This window comes from Macrotis lagotis, chromosome 6, assembly GCF_037893015.1.
Source record: "Macrotis lagotis isolate mMagLag1 chromosome 6, bilby.v1.9.chrom.fasta, whole genome shotgun sequence".
NCBI lineage: Eukaryota > Metazoa > Chordata > Mammalia > Peramelemorphia > Peramelidae > Macrotis > Macrotis lagotis.
In genome coordinates this window covers 70,859,300-70,881,583 of record NC_133663.1, presented here as the reverse complement: position 1 = coordinate 70,881,583, position 22,284 = coordinate 70,859,300, and the positions used below count along the sequence as shown (strand labels likewise).

The 22,284-nt window shown below is 38.9% G+C and overlaps 1 protein-coding gene across 2 annotated transcripts in view; it reads left to right on the top strand.

Annotated features, from left to right (window-relative positions):
- IGFBP2 (insulin like growth factor binding protein 2) overlaps positions 1-22,284 on the top strand; it is a 50,032-nt gene that overhangs the window by 17,586 nt on the left and 10,162 nt on the right. The window contains exons 2-4 of one of the 2 annotated variants that reach the window (XM_074191406.1): positions 1,906-1,974; positions 19,806-20,023; positions 21,202-21,342. In XM_074191406.1, the coding sequence (XP_074047507.1) occupies positions 1,906-1,974; positions 19,806-20,023; positions 21,202-21,342 (428 nt within the window). The remainder of the gene's footprint in view (positions 1-1,905; positions 1,975-19,805; positions 20,024-21,201; positions 21,343-22,284) is intronic. The other variant, XM_074191407.1, reaches the window with a different exon arrangement.

Genomic DNA, 22,284 nt, shown 5'->3' with positions numbered 1-22,284 from the left:
TTCCTTTTTCTCATCCCTCCTTGTTCTGTCCAATCTTAGTCTTTCTTTTCCAACTGGGCTTTTATTTGATCTTGTTTCTCCCTGACCCCTAGAGAATCACAGAATACTAACCTAACAACTGTGACTCTGATATGGAACTGAGAATATAGGAAGGAGGACTTCCCTACTTCAACCTGCATGTATTCACCTTTAAAAACACTGGGATTGAATATCTTATTCTTTAACTCCCAGGGACCTGGGAGGATTTGGCATCCAGAAAGTGAGGATTCTTTGGGAATCATCTGCTTTTTCCAAGAGGGTCCACACCCCCTTTGCCCATTTGACAGATGGAAAGGTATATGAAGGGGGTGGAGGGAATGGGTTAGAAGGAGCAAGTAAGCCTTCTCCAAGGTCACCCAGAGCATGGGTGGTGTTTGGGATAAGACACGAAAAGTCCTAACTGCCCACACACCCAGGATTCAATCACACAGGTCACCTTGCCAGGGTTCCTGGAGAGCTTTACTTTATAAGAGCTAAAAATAAGACCTTTCCTCTCCCCAGTCCCCTTCTTTGAAAGGCATTGAAGCTGATAGTGCCATTTACCATCTCAAAATTAATCTCTCCTAGCACTTCAAGGGCAGAGCAAGCCCAAAAGACCAGAGAAGACCTTGGCAGAACCAGCTTGTTTTTGTTTTCCCAAATGACCCAATCTCCACCCCTTTCCTAACCCCTGCCCGAGCAGCCCCTGCCCCCACCCCATGCCTTCCAATTCCAGGAATGACTCTGGTGTTTATAGAGCAGTCATCTGGAGGGCACCCAGGCAGGGAGGCTCCTGAGATGACTGGCATATTTAACTTACTAAGGGAATGACTGAGATTACAGTGAGATAAATACACTCTCCAACAGCCTCAGGAGAATGTGGGCCAGGAATAGTTTTCTTCCCTCTGTTTGTCTAGGACTGCATGGGTTTGACTGTGTTAGTCTGAACTTGCAACACATGTCCTTTAAAGTAAGTGAATTATATACGGGTGTAAGTATGGATTTGATTCTTTCAAAGGACCCACTGAAGTATAATTTTAGATTATGTTACTTTCTGGGAAACTGAGTCAGAAACTGATTCTGTTAGATTTAGTGGATAACAGTGAAGTCTCTGATTTTGTAGAATTTTAGCTGTGAGAGGGTCTTTAGATTCATCTCCCCTCTAATTGCCCCATTTGTTGGATAGAAAAATATGTACCCCAAATGTACTGCCTTGTATGGGACCATGTCCTGTGTCAGTGACAGAACTCAGAAAATCCAGTCTATTTGATTCCATAAGACTAGAGTAGTAGACTTGGAATGAGGAAGACTTATCTTCATGAATTCAAATCCAGCCTCAGACACTTACTAGTATTTCCAGATCTTGTGTATGTTTGTCTCAGTTCCTTATCTGTAAATTGGCAAAGAACTTCTGAATCTTTGCTAAGAAAATCCCAAATGGGGTCACAAAGAGTCAGATATGACTGAAAGGACTCAACATGTTCAATATGACTCTGGGTGGGCAAAGAAAGGAATCATAGGATTCTTTTTAGTACAGCAGATCGAAAGATCTTGTATTGGGGATTTAGATTGGCAGGTGAAAAGAGGTTTAGCCATCATTTATTATTTTTTTAATTTATTTATCTTTCCAACAACATGTAATGGTATTTTTCAACAATCATTTTTTTAAACATTTTTCTCCCTCTCTTCCCACCCCCCTTCTCCTGACAGAAAGCAGTGTAATATAGGCTCTATATCATAGCCATTTAGCTATCATTTGGTTCAACCCCTACATTTCCTAGATGAGGAAACTGAGACCTGTTACCTTGAGTCTTAAGTAGCATTGCCACAAATGTCCAGTGATTAAATATCTAATGTCTAATCTAATGTCTAATTTAATGTCTAAAGGGGTTGATGACCATGAATGGCTGTTACCTCTTGTAGAGGTTCTTTTGAACTCTGAGGCCAGCAATAAAGGTATGTATCTCTACAGTCCTTCATCTGGCTGAAAAATAGCTTTATTAGTAGGTGATGATATAAATGAATCTTGAAAATATTTGCGATCCCTAGAAGAATTGGGATCCAGGTGCCATCTAGAGACATAAATGAATCTGTGGGATGAGGCAAGGAGGATATTTGAGGGTCCAGTCCTTAGGAACAGAAAGCAATGGAAGATAAAAGGGAGGAGTTGAGAGTCTGTCACTCTTAGTTAATTTGCCATTCCTTGACCACACAGTAAAGGATGATTTGTGATGACTCCAGAATCATTTATTTGGTATGGACTGAGTTCTAAGGGAGACAGACTAAGGGTTATGGTTAGGATTCAAATGAGAAACTCTGGGGCAATAGCAGGAAATGGGGGGTGTTTGGAAAGGAGTGCATATCAACAAGGAGGAGATAAGTTAGGAAAATGTCATTAACCAGTTTGGAATTTGCCCTGGATGCCAGGTCAACCTTAAACATACATTCTGTCCCATTTGTACATGCTAACACACACGATTTGACATTTGGGGGTGATTGAGTTTATCTGCTTTCACTGAGTGAGGTTTTAAAGTTTGGGAATGATATTAAAACCACAGTAAATTTGAGACTCTCTAGATTAACTTTGCCAATGAGTAACAAGATCTCTTTCCTTCTTTCCCATCCACTTTTTATTCATCCCCCCCATTGACCTGAATCAACAACCTAACCCGTGTGTGGGTTGTGTTATTGAACATACTGATCACATGCAAGAGTCCAGTTACTCCAGTTGCTCCATTGGGTGTGGTCAAAGGGACTGTCTCTTTGAATTCTCCCAATCATGGAGAGCAGTTTTCTAGTGACTAGTGAGCTTAACTATAGGCTCCAATTCCATGTATAAATCAATTTATAAGATACTCCCTCTCCTTGCCCTGCCCTCTCTCTTTCTCTTTCATAATCTTTGTTCACAAGAAATTTAAATTCATGATGACGAAAGTCCTTGAACCTGGGTATAGAATCAAGAAACTGAATTCTATTCATTACTCCTTTTCCTCTTTGATCTTTCCCTTTATAGCTCAGGACTCCAATTTACTTATGTAGAAAATGGGGGAATATGTTCCTATCCCAGGATGCTGGGAAGACAAATTAATGCTAACAGCAACAATGATAATTATGCCCCTTGAAAATCTAGAATTCACATATGCAAATTTTTAAAAAAGCCACCATATTTTGTTAATAGGCATTAATAGATGCAGTGGACCATAGAGGAGAGAATGAGTCTGGAGAGAAGAAAACACAAGAGAAGAGAAACTTCATCTGTTTGCACTAGGGAAGAGGCCATTTTGCCAGGGTCCTGAGGGATGATGGGTGGGTTGAAAAAAATCCATGGAGGGCTTGGAGTGGATGGTTTGAATTGTTCCTATGCTGTATTAGGAGGCTGGACTGGATGGCCTCCAGAGAACCTTTCTAGTGCAAGGATTCTTTGACAATGAAATGAGTTCTGGCTGCCTCTAAAGGCATCGAATAACCAACCTCACTCTCCTCCCTGAAGTATGGGTCCTTGGAGGGAGGATATTTCTATCTAAGCCCCTGTATACTCCATTTTCGAAGCTGGATCCAAGGTCCCAGCCCCAGTTGGGAGACCAGGAGTTTCCGGCAATGATACCTCTCTGAGGGGCAAGAAAGAAAAGGGGAGCCAAGATAAATGCTGTGAAAACGAGCTTTGTGTTTCTCTAATTTGGAGATTCCCAGCTTTTCAGAGTTGCGACACTTTCTTGTTTGCCTGATTTCACCATACCAGCTCTCCAACTCTGGCCACCTCCCCCTGGAATTGGGCATATTTATTTTGAAAATTAAAGTGAATTATTAAAATTAATCTTGATTGGATAATTTGGGGTAATTGGAGACATCTTGGGATGTTGGGAAACTGGGGTTGGTTAGTAAAGACCAACCACTTTTGCTTTGAGAATTTCTATATCCAGGATCTTGGGTTCCAAGTAATCCTGAAACATGGAGTTGGAAAAGATTATTGCTTTATGTGATAGAGAGACTAAAGATATTTGTGAAAAATCTTTGTGCTGGTTATCAGTGGGGTCAACCCAGACTTCTGGACTCCTATCTATCATTCTTTCTCTTATACTACAAGTAAAGATAAAAGGTGATGCAGTAGATAGAGCACCAGCCCTGGAGTCAGGAGGACCAGAGTTTGAATCTGGTCTTGGACACTTGTTACTTACTAGCTGTATGACCCCAGGCAAATTACTTAACCCTGACTGCCTCATATCCAGGGTCATCTCCAGTTGTCCTGATTCACATCTGGTCGCTGGACCCAGATGACTCCTGGGAGAAAGTGAGACTGGTGGCTCTAGTCTACTCCCTCACTCAAATCCAGTTTGTGATGGCATCACCTCCCTGATGTCATGGTCTTTGAGAATGAAGGACAAGCATCAATCAGGATAAACGGTTAAGTAGCTGGAAGAGTAAGAGTTTATCTATTATTGGTAAAACTTTACTAATTTGGGGAGAGCTTTTTGTAACCTCTCCAATATTATATTGCCTTTATTTTTATTCCCTTGTTTTGATTTTTAGCCTCAGTTTTGGTATCAAGAAAATTTAAAAGAAAAGAAAAGAAAAGAAAAGAAAAGAAAAAATCCAAGCTGCTGTCCTTCATTATAGCAATCGTTTAAGAGATCAGAAGACTTATGAAAATCTCCACATCTTTTTCTCTTAGATTAAAGAATTATAGCTCCTACAAGTAGAACCAGATAGGGGACATATACAGGCTTGTGCTGGAACCAGAATTTAGGTAAATGTAACAAATCAAGGCTTAATTGTTTAGTGGATTATATAGACTGGAGATGTCAAATATGTGGTCTGGCCAGCAACACTCCAGTGTGAAAACTGGAACCCAAATAAAATGTAATTGGTAAATATTTACGAAAGTAAAAGTACAATAAAACATAGATAACATGATTTCAAAAATTAAATCAATATGCATCGGGATCCTTATGATGTATTAGTGACCCCATTTCTATTTGAGTGTGACACCTCTGGCCTAGATTTAAGAAAGTTATGGGAAAAATGTTAATGCAAATTATAATTAAAATTATGCATGGCCAGGTGTTATACATTTATCAATTTAGCCCTGGAGCCAAGTTCAAAAATATGTAGCTGTTTAATAAATACGCCAAATCAGGTTCTCCTAAATAGCAGATTCTAACTATCTTGTGTTTCATATATGTTCAAGTAGGTTCTGTTATTCAGGTCTGGAATTTCAAGGAATAGAGATCAAGTTCCACTTATATGACCTCCCTACATACTAGCCTACTTAGTGGACTTCAGAAGAAAGGGTCTTTAATAGATATGAAATGATATTTGTAACTGCAATCCAGGGAGTCAATAGCAGACTTAGCAAGACACCTTAGCAAGACAATAGCAAGACACCGATCTTGGATGTCTGAAAGCTGTTAAGGGCTGTGAGGATTTATATTAGAGCAGACAAAGAGAACTGGAAACTCTTATTGATGAGCTAGTTGAGGATAAGCAAACCCCAAGTATCTATGAAATCATCATTCAAGAATAAGTCAGATAAAACTCAGCCCTAGAGCTGGTAAAATGTCTTTAGAGTCAGGGCTACTATATTCATAGATACTCATCAGTCATCCTAGCTGTCTCCCTGCAAATGTCCTATTGCTTTACTTTCTGAGTGAAGGGATCTGATCTAACTATTTAGATAAAATATGGACTTTGATTCTAGATATTAAACTTTGGCACTAGGACCTGACCTCAAAGAGACAAATGTCTCAATTCTCAGGAGTGGCAGGTCTAAAATGCTACCTTAGCTTCATGACCCTGAGGTGGTCATTTGTATTCTGTGGGCTAAATTCTCCACTTGAACACCCCAGATTTGTAAGATCAAACTTATTCTGGCAACAAATTGATGCCTTTGGTTTTCCATCTTGATTGAGGTGTAGGAGAAAAAGAGCTCCTAGCTACTCTGGTCAACTCAGGGATAAGAGGTAGAATTAGAGGGATAAGGGACCTTAGAGGTTATCTATCTAAACCATCCTTTTACAGTTAGGGAAACTGAGACCTAAAGGTGTTAACTTGTGGCAGAGGCAGTGTTGGGATTTGAACCTAGGTTCTCTGACTCCAAAAAAATAATCATCACTTCTTCACTGCACCTTCTCAGATTATACACTAGCCCACTGGACCTCAAGAAATTTACAGATCCTGTTAGCGTTCAAGTTGACTATAGTAGGAGGAGGAACTGGTAAAGGGATGATAGAATACACCATACCCAAGACCAAGTGCTTTCCATGACATTGGAAGCAAATTTGTCCTTCAACTCAGAAGCAATGAGACTTCTCAGACTAGGATACCAAAATGTTAGTCATGTGAAAAGTTGGAAGCAAATATTGGCCTAGGGATAATGACAGAAAGTTCTCTGTGTCTAGTACACTCAAATAGTACACTCTTCTCTTCCTCACCTGAGTCTAGACCCTCAGGACAAATTAAATCCATCTAAATTCAATGTCCTTAAAACTATATCACTCCTCCCAGAACCTGTGAGAATCCTTTTGTCAGTTGGACTGGTCCCTGGGTACAAGATTTACTGGATTTTCTGCAAAATTCTTTGGAATGCTTAGGGAGATAAAGGAAGGGAAGAAGACAGGAAAAAACATCATCAGAACCACACAAAAACAAAGACAAAAGCATTAGAATTAGAGTTGGAAAATGGATTTGAGTTCTAGCAGTGACTACATGACTAAGAACAAGTTTCTTAACCTATGATCCTATTTCTTAATTGATAAAATAATGGAGATGATGCTTGGTGTAATGTGGAGCAGAGGATTGAGTCAGGAAGCCTCATCTTCCTGAGTTCAAATACAACCTTATTTAGTAGTTGTGTTACCCACTTAACCCTGTTTTCCTCAGTTTCCTCATCCATAAAAATAGATGGATTCTAGAGAAAGAAATGGCAAACTATTCTAATATATCTGCCAAGAAAGCCCTAGATGGGTCACAAAGAATTGAACATGACTGAAATGACTGAACAACCACAAATAAAAAATCTCATGGAGTTGTTGTAAATGGTAGAAGTGTTCTAGAAATGAGACATTATGATGATTATGGTTATTATTCAAATGAGCAGATAGATGTTGGGTGAGGAGATATTTGTGGTTTCAAATGGTGTTTCCAGAGTAAAAAAGAGAAAGAAAGGATCTTAAATATAGATGTCAAAGAGAGCAGCTGGTCCAATTCCCTCATTTTACAAATCAGAAATTGTTGCCAGGGAGAAAAATGCCCCTGGTTACATAGATAATAACAGAGTTGAGATTCAAATCCAGATCTTTGATTCTAAATTCAGTGCTCTTTTTACTAGTCCCAAGTTCTATGCAGAAAGAATATATGTAGAGTCCTATATAGAAAGGGCTCTGATGCTGGTTTTCAGTAGGTATTCATTTGAGGAGTAGTAGATCTAAAATGCTGTATTAGCTTCATGACTTTGGGATGATCATTTGTATTCTGTGGGCTAAATTGTCCACTCAACCACCCCATATTTGTAAGATCAACATTGTTCTGGCAAGTGGTGGCAATGGTGATAGAAAAAATTAATACCTTTGGTTTCCCTTCTTGATGATTGGGGTCTGGGAGAAACAGCTCCTGGCTACATTGGTCAACCTCGGAGTAAGTAGTTTTTATAGATCCAGGTCACAGTGGTACCACTGGAGAACCCATTTGTTGACTAAGGTCTAAGAAAAACAATACAACTTAACCATTGAGTTTCCATTTGTGTTTACAATATTTAGTGACTCAGAGTTCTCTCTCCTCCATCTCTTTAGAATAGGGACATCTGTGTAGAAAAGCTAAAAAACTAAGACTACAGAAGACTGAAAAAAAAGGAAAATTAAAAAGATATTAAATCATTAAAGGTGGACAAAAATCTACTCTTCATAGGTCCTTAGATCTAGAACTGGAAGATAGCTTCTGGAGCAGCTAGGTAGTACAGTGGGTAGAGCATTAGACTTGGATTCAGGAAGACTCATCTTCCTGAGCTCAAATTCAGCCTTAGATACTTCCCAGCAATATGATCCTAATCAAGTCACTTAACTCTGTTTTTCTCAGTTTCTCTTCTGTAATATAAGCTAAGGAAAGAAATGGCAAATCATTCCAGTATCATAGTATATACTATATTAAACAATTCTTGTCTCACAATAGTCCCTAGGAACCCTCGTAGTTATAAAATGAGAGTCATTTTAGGGAAAGACAGTGGAGTTCACTCTAAGATAGGTAATTCAGGCTTGAAAAACGTCCCTCAAAAAGTCCCTAGAACCACAATGAGAATTATGTGGTCCCTTCATTTCTTTACCCATATAACTTGGGAAGTCAGTAGATAGGAAACACACACAGGGCAATAATAGTAGCTACTATTCACAGAAGACAAGGCACCAAAACTAAATTTATAAATGGGCAAAGGAGAGTTCTTGGGGAGAACTACCTAGATGAGCTTTAGAAATTTCCAAAGTGCAATATCCAGAGCTCCCAGTAATTGAAGGAGAAGCAAGAAAAGAAACATGTTGAGTGAGCAGATTTTCAATCATCCTCATCTCTAATTATGTCATCTCTTAATTTGATAGTTGCTAGTCTGGAGGGTCTTATGAGTATTGGGAAAGATGTTGAGGTCTCCCAAAATTGTTCTCCTCTCCCACCACAAAGTGAGATAGTGTTAGAAACTGTCTGGCCCAGGAATGGTGGTGGAAGCTGCATGGGGTGAGGTCAGTTGAGAATGTAATATCTGGTGGTTGGGGTGATCATGAGGTGTTTCTGCATGGAAACCATTTTTACTTATATAGTACATATTCTAAGGAGAATTGTTCCAAATTCACTTGAATAGAAGAGTGGGACCCCAGAATATGTATGGTTAATGCTTTTCCTCTCAAGTTCTAGGGTTATTCCTGAGAGTACTTTCAGTAAATACTTTCTGACCTATGAGTTCCCATTTGTGTGCTTCCCACCATGATCATTAGTTGATTATCAATTAGTTATCAAGACTTAAGTAACTTTTAGAAAGGGATATTTATTAAAGTTGGATAGTAAGAATAGTTTTATAAAACATTTCCCCACAAATCTGTGACATACCCCTTCACTGGCTATATAAAGTCCAGGAGAGAGTGGATTCAAGTTTAGAAAGTATTAGTTGAACAGGAGTTAACTCAAGGTCCTGGAAGTCCTTTTGCAAGAGTCCTCAAGATGTTTTCCTTAGATGTGGTCTAGTCTTTGGAGATCTTTGAATCTGCACTTTCTTGGCTCCCAGTTCAGAGAGGAAGATGGCGAAGCTCTTGAGATCCTTCTCTGATCAAGGTGAGGAGGAAGGAGACCTTGATCTAAGGCAAGATACTCTTTTCCGCCCTAAACAGTTTCACCTCTGAGTCTTTGCTGGAAACCTCTATCATGACTTGCTAGGATCTCTTGAATCTTTCTCAATCCTGAACTAGTTTGATATGATAGAAACAACCTTAGAATTCGATTAAATTTCCTGAGCCAATGGAACACTCTTCCTGTATAATGTCACTTCTAATTCATCTAGTGATTCACCAGAGATATTTACAAAGATATCAGGGGCAAAATCTTTTCTCACTTAGTTGGAATGTTTTCAATCATTTCCATCTGGTTAAAGTATGGGTGTATCATTTTATACCTTACCTTAGGGAGAGTAGAATAATTTGAATGATTTACTCAGTTGACCTTTAAAGTCTCCCCCCTCAGTTTTGTAGCAAATCTGCTGGAGCACATTTGGAAAAATCCATAGTCCTAAATCTTGGAGAGGTCTTTAGTGACTTGAGAATGTTCTTCATTACCCATTTCAAATGCCTTTTCCAGTGCTTCAGGAAAAGTCTATGTGACACAGTTCATAATCAAATTTGATAATTAGCATTATTTTATTCTTTCAAATACATGGTGGTATAATTTAATAAGCTATCATCTTTTTACAACATCATAATAGGTAAAATCTATATTGGTGCTTGCAAAAAGACCTTCCTCTAACATTAATACAACCAAAGAAAGTAAAAAGAAAAGAAATCAAGCATCTCTTATTAAGGGGAAGTCTGGTTCCTTATAATGTGCCCCATGGATAAGAGATTTTCCCCACAGTGATTAGGAATCAGAGGTAGACTGGAGGACAAAAGAAAGACATGTGCGAGATAATCTGAAGATAAAATAAATAGAACTTGGCAACAGATTGGTTATAGTGTGGAGAAGTGAGATAAAGAGAAAAGGAGAGGAAGACACCTAGGGGAGCTCAGGTTACTGGAAAAATGGTGGTTCCCTTGATTGCAAGTACAATAGGTCATCTAACTAGGCTCCAGGCAAAATTCTTGCTTCTTTCTATACAGGGCATGCCGGAATATCTCCAAGTTCCATGTAGGCACAGACAAGAAGCAAATTCCCTCTAAGTCTCTATACCTAAAAAACACTTAAAATTTCTCCCTAGAGTGCTCTGATTCTGCATGAATAAACCAAATGGAACTTCTAATTCACCTCTCACTGATATTGGTCCTTCATTCTTTTTTTTTTTTTTTTTTTTTTTGCAAGGCAAATGGGGTTAAGTGGCTTGCCCAAGGCCACACGGCTAGGTAATTATTAAGTGTCTGAGGCCGGATTTGAACCCAGGTACTCCTGACTCCAAGGCTGGTGCTTTATCCACTACACCACCTAGTCGCTCTGGTCCTTCATTCTTAAAGAAGATCATGACAAGCACATGAATTGGATTTGAGTAAGGGAGCCATCTGGATCCAGTGGCCAGATATGAATCAACATTTATGGTTGATTATGGGGGGTTGGGGGGATGGGGGTGTTATGTTAGCAAGCAAATCTTATATTAATTTATAGTAGAAAAGGAATCTCAGACAGGTTAGATGAACTTATTTAACAAGTTGATAAACAGTCTAGGAGTGAGTGGAAGTAAGAAGGAAAATAAAGGAGGGACATTTGTGAGCTATCAGAGCAGGTTCTAAGTGAATTTCTAGGGATGCAAATCCTATACTTATATTTCTGCAATATTCACACCACAGATATTAGTATAGAAGCATTCAAATATGTAAAAGTTATGAAAAAAGAACTTGGTCAGGTATTTGAGAAAGATAGTAGAAAGCAGACTTTTGCATAATTACAGATGAAAACAAAAGGGACAAATTCTGAAATCTAAGATATTGGAAAACTTTGCTGTCATTTGTTTTAGTTATGTTCAACTTTTTGTGACCCTATTTAGGGTTTTCTTAGAAATGATACTGGAGTGTTTGGCCTTTTCCTTCTTCATTTTGCAGATGAGGAAACCGAGGCAAACAGGATTAAATGATGTGACTAGGGTCACACAGCTAGGAAGTAACTTGAGGCTGAATTTGAACTCAAGATTTTCTGACTCCTGAGGCAGTGTCTAGTAATTGTATTACCTAGCTGTCCCATGAGAAAGCTAGACCAGAAAAATAGACCATTGGTCTGAGGATGATGATAAAAAAGCCTATTCTTACTCCATGATGCTCACCTCTCATGTGCCTTCTTAGTTAACTTGTAAGCAAATCTGAAAACTTCCGGTAGCGCGACAGAGATAGAGATACCAAAGACGAAGAGGTCATATTGGAGCATTTCAAGTATGTATGATGCAAAAGGATTCTACATAAGTCCTAACTATGTAACCCGTGCTTGGGGGAAACTATGCCAACTTCTACTTGCACTGACAAATTGAGTTATTGCCTCACCTCAGGGCTGTAGAGGTAACACAGGAAGACTTGTATGAATTTTTATGTTGATTGGCAAAATGAAGACTCAAAAAAGCTAGACTAATGGAGAGAAACCAATAATACTGACAACAATAAAAACAATTAGCATTCATATAATGCCTACAACGTGCCAGACTGTCAAGCCCTTCTTACATATATGTCTTCGATCCTCATAACTACCTTAAGAAGTAGGTCCTATTATTATGTCCATTTTACAGATGAGGAAACTCAGGCAAATAGTGTAAGTGACTTACTTGCCCAGGGTCACATAGGTAGTACATGTCTGAGGCTGGATTTGAACTGAGATTTTCCTCACTCCAGGTTTGTTTCTCTATCCGTCTAAAGAACTCAATGAAAATTATATTCTTGTACTCAAAAAGATCAATGATTTCATAGGTGTAGATGCTTCTCTCTCCATGTGATTGCAGTCACCAAGCACCGTAGTAAGAGAGTTTTCTGAGTACCTATGGTTCATTAAAAATTTCATCCAATAATAAACATCAATGACTTTAGCTAAGTCTTGAATGGTAGTTGCTCAGTCCTTCTTCATAGAGTTTCTGTGTTGGTATAAAAACTGCCAAAGCTTTGAATAACTTTCAAAAATCCAGAATCATTTCCTCTATTGCTCTAGGTCTTTGGTAGAAATAGATTTTTGCATAAATGTCAGCTTGTGACCTTAGATTTAAAAAAATCAACTGCACCAATACAGGGTAAATGACCCTAAATCGCCATGGCATGAGGAAGACTTGAGTGAAGTACAAGCTACATGTGAGTCATTGTCAAAAGAGTTAATGTGCTCTAAGTTTGTATTGACATAGTGTACAGATCAGGGAAGGTGATCTTGCCCACTTGGATAAGCAACATCTGCAGGGCTGTGTAGAGTTCTGGGCATCATATTTCTGAAGGAGCCTTGACAAACTATAATGAGAATCAATCAATTGTTCAATATGCATTTATTAAGTGCCTTCAGGAGCAATTGAGTGACACACTAGCCCTGGAGTCAGGAGAATCTGATTTCAAATACAACCTCAGACATTCCATACTTACTAGATGTGTGACCTTGGTCAAGTCATTTAACCCCACTGCTCCATAAAAACCAAAAAAGAAAAGAAAAGAAAAGAAAAAAGTGTCTTTGATGTGCTAGGAATTTAAGTACTAGAGATATAGAAAGAGTCAAAAGAAAGTCCTGGTCCTCAAGGAGATAGTAACTTGGAGAACAAAGGGTCTAGACCTTATGTCTTGTACCACAGCTGAAAGAATGAAGGATTCCAGGGGGCAACTAGGTGGCTCAGTGGATAGAGCACTGGTCTTGGAGTCAAGAGGTCCTGAGTTCAAATTTGACTTCAGACACTTAATAATTGCCGACCTGTATGACCTTGGGCAAGTCACTCTTAACCCCATTGCCTTAAATAAATAAAATTTTTTTAAAAATGGAGGATCTCTACACTGGAGAAGATAAGAAGTATATATGTGGGGTAGGGTTTGGGGATTTAGGAGGAGGCATCAGGATTATTTTCTTTCTCTAGGCAGAAGAATTGGAACCCCTGGGTAAAAGCAATAGGAATCCAGAGTTCAGATTAATAAAGGAACTTTCTAGCAGAACTATCCAACCACAAATGGATTGCCTTGTTAGGAAAAAAAAATGTCATGTAATTGGAAGCTGTCCAATAGAGGCTAGATAAAATACCTATAGGTCAGGTGATATTCTTCGTTTCATTCCCAGAAATTCTTAAAGTTACTCTGACTACTTCTTGTAATTTTTCTATCTTTGTTAACTGACTGGGTTTCAATAGGGGACTTCCTTCTCCATGCTCACTCCTTACTGTCCCTTTATGGTTGATTAGGATGCTTAGCTACAATACTAAAAGATGACCTGCTCTGTCATTGGAAATGAAAGGGCTCTGGATCGAGTTTTGACTTATTTTCAACTTGCAGAGCACTACAGGAATGGGATGAGGGAGAATCCCAGTCTTCACTTTCAGACTGAACACATATCTTTAGGGGTCCATGTCTTTCCTCTCCACACCCTGCTTTCAAGGGTTGAAAGAAGAAAGAAATACTTGGCTTTAGCAGCAATTGCTGGCCTGGTTTACACAGAAAGAGGACTAATAATTCCCTGTAAGGAGATTCTATCATATATGGCTTTCAGAATCAGAGGAAGAACTTGACAGGACCTTAAAGACTTTAGCACGTTATAAACAGTCAGTTCATGTAAAGCATATTTTACACATGAGGAAACTGAGGTGGATTGAAGACAAGTTACAAAGGTTGTAAATAAGAGAATTGGGACTCAAATCTAGATCTTCTCACTTCCAAAAACAATGCTCTTGGCTCTAAAGCACATTATATTTCAACTAGACTTCCCTTTTTTTCCTTCTCACTGCTATACTAATGGTCCCACTTTGACCAGTCAGTCAACATTTATTAAATGATACACATAGTGTTGAAGACGACTAATGGTACACTGTTTATAGAGTCGCAGGTCTGGAGTTAGGAAGACTTGAGTTCAGATCCAGCACAGACACATACTAGTTGGTAACCCTGGGAAAGTCACTTAATTCTGTTTGCCTCAATTTCTTCATCTAAAAAATAAATTGGAGAAGGGAATGACAAACCTTAGTCTAGTGTCTTTGCCAAGAACGTACCAAATGGGGTCTCAAAGAACTAGATATCATTGGAACAACAGAACAAGAAACAACAGATAATGTTAAATGCCAGACACAAAAAAAAAATGGTAAAAGATAGCCCCTGACCTTGAGAAGCTCCTTCCTCTTTAAAATTTTTTTCTTTCTAATCTGTGGTGGAATGGGAAACTAGAAAACAAAGCATTTTGGAATTATCTGAAAAACAGGCCTATGAGAACCATATATAAATAGTCTGAAGGTTCTTTGAAGGAATAATGTTATGGGAGTTTCAGGAAATGAACTATGAGATGACTGTCTTGACCAAAGTTTTAGTTGACTTCTTGGTTCTTGGAGGTTGCTATAAAAATTACATTTGATGATAAGTAAGAAAATGTTTAAAATGAAGGCCATTAGCATCCCTTTTCTTATGTACTATTATTAAATAAGCCACTTATATGAGAATTCCACCATATGTCAGCCATTCCTGAGAACTCACTTAAGTCATTCTATATACCAAGATTGAATTCTATCTACCAAGACCAATGCTGGACAATATTTCATACCAAATTGGTTTAAAACTAGAAAGTGTTTCTGTCAAACAGATCAGGGAAGGAAGAAATGGAAATAATCAAACTCAATTTGATTGGTAAACCTAGGAACAGAAATTCTTGGACAATTTCCTTTTTGATAAGAATTTCTGAGAATTCTTATCTGAGAAAGGATAATGGTTAAGTTCATAATAAAATAATTTAAATAAAAAGACTGAAAGCAGTTTAACAGTAATGTTTTAAACCAAATGCTTACACGATTTACCATAGTAAGGTCAAAGTGGATATATGAATTGAATATAAACATTGCATTATTTAAAAAATGAAAGTCAGATCACACAACTTAGTTATGTTTAAAATGAAGATTATTAACTAAACATGGGACAAGAGGTGATCACAATGATACATGAAATTGAAAAACTTAAGCATAAATGAAATGACTAAAGGTAGGATAAGAAGAGATGCTATCCACTGGGGACAGGAAGAAAGAGTGGATGAGGAAATGAGGGGCTGGGACCTTTGCATCAAATATCCCTGAATGGCTATGTGGTCAAAGGATTTGAACAAATAGTTCTCAGAACAATTACAAATCCTTTAAACCACGTACTTCAAATAAGTAGTAATGAGTACTTTGAATCAAAACAATTCTAACATTCTGATAATTCTAAGTCAGTAAATTGACAAAGATGACAATCAATGGATGTCTAGACAATATTGGAGGGACTGAATTGGTTCAATCATTCTGGAAAACAATTTGCAATTATACTAAGAAAATTTCTAAAATATATGGCCCAGATAATAGAACCATAAGACCTATATCCCTAGTTGTTCAAATTGTTAAAATGAGACTTTTGTTGTAGCAAGAAACTGGGAACAATCTTTTGTCCTATAACTGGGTTATAGGAAGATACTACTTGGCTAATTTACATTTCACAAATGAGGAAAACTGAGGCTTGCCTTGTTACATAGCTAAGAAAGGACTTATCTGGATGACTACAACTTCTTTTAACTCTCTAGCTAGTGAGTTTTCTCATAACATTGCATCTTAGATCTTTTTTGCATAACTTTTTTTGTGAAGAGCTAAAACATGAGGTTTTTCAGATGTGTACAGTGGGGACATTAAGTAGGAAAGAAGGTGGTTGAGGAGGAAGAAAAAGAGAAGATGTACCTGGAAGGACATAAGACTCTACCACCAAACTGATTCTTTTTTTCAAACTTGACTTCTTGTTGGGACCTGCCAGGTGAACAGCTCTGGGTGGAAAGTTCTGACTTGCTCCCTTGCTACCCATTCTGCTATTTGGACTAGGGGAGGGGGCTGGGCTAGGCTGTTCTGCATGGAGGCCTTTTGGGCCTTGCTCAGGCATGTTGTCCCCAAGTTGTTTCTGGCAAATATTTTGCTGTCAAATTTTACTCTGCGTCACTATAGGCTGCCCTAGGAGTTCTGAGCACTAAGAGGGAAGGAGGGGAGGGATGCAAGGGTCTGATCCTTTAATTGTCCCCATAGAAACAAACACAGAACTGTAAAAAGCTTCTGTCCTCACTGAAAATTAAAGAAAAGTATTGATTATGACTCTTTAAGAGGAAAAATGAATGGGAAGGAATATACAAAGAATCCTGATGGAAACTTTAGGGAGTGAATTGTAAGTTGTTTGTAGATATAAGGGCATTTTAGTAAAGTCAGTTTATTCAATAAAACAGTTGCAGATGAAGTTTAATTGGTTATTGTTAACAAATATAATAATGTCATTTCAAGAAATATCAAAATGAGAGATGTAATTGAGGAATAGTCTTTCTGTGAGGCCTATACTCCATTCTTCCATTTTCCCACCCTTTCCTTATTTTTGTTTTTTGCTCAACATTCCCAAGATTGGGAATGTTGGAAAGATACTTTTTCAGAAATTCACCTCATTGTTGGTCAGTCAATGAATAAAGATTTATTAAACACCTTACAGTGTATGAAGCATAAAGGTAATATGAATCATGGAATAACCAAAGGTTATCTTATTCAAGGCCCTCATTTTTCAAATGAGAAAGTTGAGTGAGGTTATGTCGTTAATTAGTGACATGGACAAGACCAGAATCTGGGTCTCCAGATTCCTAGTTTCATTTCTGTACCTCCTTAGTTCTAGTGTACCTCCCTCTTTCCCTTTGACTCATTGATCTGGGGGAATATAATAACTTGGGTAATAAATTCAGTTATCAAACCTTCCCCCCTTTACTATATGATTTTGGATTTAAGTGGGGACTTGTGGATCATGGGAGAGAGCGATGGATGTGACAAAAAGATTGAGATGTAAGCTAGCTTTAAGAGGGGAAGGATAGGGGCAGCTAGGTGGCGTAGTGGATAAAGCACCGGTCTCAGACACTTAATAATTACCTAGCTGTATGGCCTTGGGCAAGCCACTTAACCCTTTTGCCTTGCAAAACCCTAAAAAACAAACAAACAAACAAAAAAAAAAAAAAACCAGAGGGGAAGGAGAAAAATCCTCAGTTCCACCCTCCATTTTTGGAATGGTAGTCTACACTTGTGATACCATCAGTGTGGACCACTTCCAGTGTGGAAGCATTGTCCATAGAAGAATCAAACTTTCCATAATTCAGCATCTTAGAGAGTAATAAAGTGATTTGTTCAGTGTAGGTTATATAGCTCATATGTTTTAGGCATGATTCTTGAACCCAAGACCATCTGTCCACTATACCTGAGGTTTCAAACACAGGGTGATTGGTGGTCAGTAACACTCCCAAGATTTGTCTGAACCAGATGAAAATGTAATTGGGAGATATTTAACAATGTAATAATGTGTGGTTTTCTGGTCACTGTGTGCCTGCAGGGTTCTCTCTGTATGATCTAGTGGCTCATCTTTCTATTTGAGTTTGAACATCACTGTACTATACCAGTTTGCCTTTAAGTAGACTGGAGAAAAAAATAATATTTTTTTAGAGAATAAATAGAGAATAAAAGAGGATGGAGATTAATTAGAGAATAAAATAAAAAAAAATTTAGAATCTAAGTGGCTGGGTGATTGTTACATGGAAGAATGATTTCACAATTCTTACTCTGAAAAAAGAAAAGTTATAATCTAGTGGTTAGAGACTTAAATTTAGGAAATCCTGACTTGAAGTCCCATCTCTGGTACATTTTAGATGCATGACTGTAGACAAGTCAATTAATGATTCTCAACCTTAGTTTAGAAAATTGTACAAAAATTGTACAGCAAGGGAGTTCTTGAAGAAGAGTGGAAACCACAGCACCATCTCTCAGGGCTTGGGCTCGGGGCCTCCTTCCTTCAGGATTATTAGGAAGTGAAATGCTTTATTTAAAGTGAATGCTCCAAAAGGAAATTGCTTTATATTGTCATTTCTTTCACCATTAAAACTTTGCTTCCCTTTGGATTGCTTGGTGGTACCTCAGAGAGCAAAAAGGACATTATATCCATGTCATTTACTTCTTGAATTGGAACAGGAAGTGTTCAGTTAGATATAAGGAGCAAGTTTGCCAATTCTCAAAGGTTAAGGGACAACAGAAAGAGGGAAGGAGTTTTGGGAAAAGAACTTGTATAGTTGGGGTGGCTAGGTGGCGTAATGGATAAAGCACCAGCCCTAGAGTCAGGAGTACCTGGGTTCAAATCCAGTCTCAGACACTTAATAATTACCTAGCTGTGTGGCCTTGGGCAAGTCACTTAACCCCATTTTCCTTGCAAAAAAAAAAACCCTAAAAAAACAAACTTGTATAGCAAAGGAGTTCTTGAAGAAGAGTGGAAATCACAACAATGTCTGTCAGGGATCATGGTCAGGCTTCCCTTCCCTCAGGGTGGTGGAGTAAAGGACATCTGAAGTCCTTGTCAACTCTAGTTATTTTTTTTTTTTTAGGGTTTTGCAAGGCAAACGGGGTTAAGTGGCTTTGCCCAAGGCCACACAGCTAGGTAATTAAGTGTCTGAGACAGGATTTGAACCCAGGTACTCCTGACTTCAGGGCCGGTGCTTTACCCACCTAGCCGCCCCTAGTTATTTTCTTTTAAGTTTTCTCCCCTTTCTGTTCCCCCCAAACCTCCCAGGGAATCTGAAAAAAAGTAATTCTTGTTCTGGGTTATCTCCCCATTAGAAACCTTTCATCCTTGAGTCTCTATCCTCTTCACCCCCATTATTTGTGTGCTAAATAATTGTGTTCTGAAATTCAGAAAAGACCACTTCAACCGCTATTGAAGCAATGAGCTCCACCTGTTCCCACACTCTTCCCCTCTCCATCTTGCACTGTCTTATACTTGGAAGAACCACCATGATTCTATAGGTTGGCGCTTTAATGAGGGCTTTGAAGGAGCTTAGAAACGTCATTTATAAACTTTAGGACAGATATAGTCTGGATTTAAATAATTCAGGATGGGAAGAGAAGTATATTTAAGTGGGGCATGAGGCAAAACTTTGTAATTTTGGCATTTGAAAAACCCTGGAATGGCTTTTTCCAGAGAGTCTTAAGAATAGAATACCAGTTCTCTCCCTTTCCCTAATCTTCTTAGACCAGGGCTTCTTAATCTTTTTTGTCATGGACTTTTTTTGGCTATCTGGAGCAGCCTATGGACCTCTTAAGGAATAATGTTTTTAATGCATAAAATAAAATATGTAGAATTATAAAAGAAACCAATTACATTGAAATACAGTTATCAAAATATGAAATGAAAATAACTTCACAAGCTCCAGGTAAAGTGCTCTAAGTGAAGCACATGTCCAAGATATGATTCAAAGACTGCCAGAAATTAAAGAGGATGTACAACTTTTGAAGAATACACACACACATACACACACACACACACACACACACACACACACACACAAACAGACACTTTGGTAATCAAGTTCTGAAAACTGCAAGATATATTTTTCCTTTCTCTTTCCTCTAGATAACATTGATGACTCGGATGGCGGACTGGCAGAGAACCATGTGGATGGGACAGTGAGTGTAATAGGTGGTGGGGGCCGGAAGCCCCACAAGTCTGGCATGAAGGAATTAGCAGTGATTCGGGAGAAGGTCATAGGGCAGCACCGACAGCTGGGCAAAGTCACCATGCATCATCATATCCATGAAGACACCAAGAAACTGCGCCCACCTCCTACTAGGGTCAGTGGAGAGGGCGAGAGGGATGAGTGGAAGAGGGGACTCAGGTTGATAAGAATCTGCATACACAGAAAACATTCAGTTTCTCTGTATTAACTATCTGGGAGAGGATGATGTACCTAATAAGAGAATGTGGCAGTGGTGTTATCCCAGTAGGCTTTAATCTTTGTCATTTAGTAGCAGTGTGACCTTGGGCAAATCACTCTCTGGACCTGTTGTCTTTGCTGCATCATCGGGATGATGATGGACCCATAAGATGTTCATTGCTGTTTCCAATGGAAAGGAGTCTGAATCTGAGTTCAGATCCTGGATCAGCTGTTTTGCTATTCATGTGTGTTCTTGTGTCTCAACCTCTCTGGTTCTCAGTTTTTTTCATGTATAAAGTGAGAGGGTTGGATCAAAGCATCTCTGAGATTCTTTCTGGCTCTAAATCTATGCTCCTATCCGTTTATTTTTAGACTTTGAGATTAGACCAGAGAAAGATAAATAAATAAATATGTACATCTATGTGGCCTATATTCAAATCTGACCCTCATTTAGGATTCTCTTTTTAACTCTGTCACTGTTAGTCTAGGAATGTGGCAGGATCTTAAGGGGTAAGGGGGGATGCCCCATGGCTACCTTGGATAAAGAAGATGACTAAAAGTAACAACAAGCATTGATATTATACTTAAAGCTTGCCAAGAGCTTTACATTTCTTACCTTATTTGAGCCTCCCATTATTTCTGTGTGGATACTGTTGACATACCCCAGATGTGGAACCTGAGGCTTAAGGTAAGTGATTTGTCTAGGGTCACATGAACTAGTACATACCCAAGATAGGATTCAAAGAACTCAGTTCTTCTAACTCCACATCCAACACTCTCTCCACTGTTCCACACAACAAATGTCGATGTGCTCGACAGCCATTCAAATTCTTTAGTTGGAGTTGCTGCCTAGAAATGTTTTTCCAAGCCTTTGCATCCTTCCGAAGTCCAGTCCTTTTCTAATGCATCGAAGGCTTTCCCTGGAGATGTGGGAGTGCCAGGGAGGACGAGAGAGAACTCAAGCTTGTCCCCTTGTCTGCTGTGTGGGAGTTGGCTCCCCTCCTTGTCGGTCAGCAGACAACTTCTCCACCCCCAATCTTCTTTTTCTCTGTCCCTTCTCTGAACTTCCTCTCTTTCCTTCTTGGCCCTGCATAGACTCCCTGCCAGCAGGAGCTGGACCAGGTCCTGGAGCGGATTTCTACCATGCGCCTCCCAGATGAGCGTGGTCCCTTGGAGCATCTCTACTCCCTGCACATTCCCAATTGTGACAAGCAAGGTCTCTACAATCTCAAACAGGCAAGTGGACTCCTGACTTTCTTTCTTTCTTTCTTTCTTTCTTTCTTTCTCTTTCTCTTTCTTTCTCTCTTTCTCTCTTTCTCTCTCTTTTTCTTTCTTTCTTCTTTCTTTCTTTCTTTCCTTCTTCCTTCCTTCCTTCCTTCCTTCCTTCCTTCCTTCCTTCCTTCCTTCCTTCCTTCCTTCCTTTCTTTCTTTCTCTCTCTCTTTCTTTCTTTCTCTCTTTTTCTTTTTCTTTCTCTTTCTTTTTCCTTCCTTCCTTCCTTCCTTCCTTCCTTCCTTCCTTCCTTCCTTCCTTCCTTCCTTCCTTCCTTCCTTCCTTCCTTCCTTCCTTTCTTTCTTTCTCTCTCTCTCTTTCTTTCTTTCTGTCTTTCTGTCTTTCTTTCCTTCCTCTCTTCCTTTTCTTTCCTTCTGCTTCCTTCCTTCCTTCCTTCCTTCCTTCCTTCCTTCCTTCCTTCCTTCCTTCCTTCCTTCCTTCCTTCCTTCCTTCCTTCCTCTCTTTCTTGTTCTTTCTCTCTCTTTCTCTCTTTCTTTTTCCTTCCTTCCTTCTTTCCTTCCTTCCTTCCTTCCTTCCTTCCTTCCTTCCTTCCTTCCTTTCTTCCTTCCTTTCTTTCTTTCAGTATTAGGAGAGAGATGGGAAAGTCGGGATAAGCTTGAAGGTATCATTCTTTTAGCCCCTAGGGGTGGCCATTTTCCATCCAATTGGACAATATTAAGGTCAAGAAGTTAGGTGGGGAGATTTAGATCTGTAAATATGGTAATCCTGACTCATCCTAGCTGACCTACCTCCCCACCTCATCCCAAAGTTATATGTACTCATATTATTCCTTGTTAGTAGCATTCAGTTGAAAAAACTTGATGAGCCACTGGATTGAGCCTCAGAGATCCAGTGATCCAAGAATTGCCTGAAAACCTTAATGGATGATGCTGAAGGTGACGATGTCC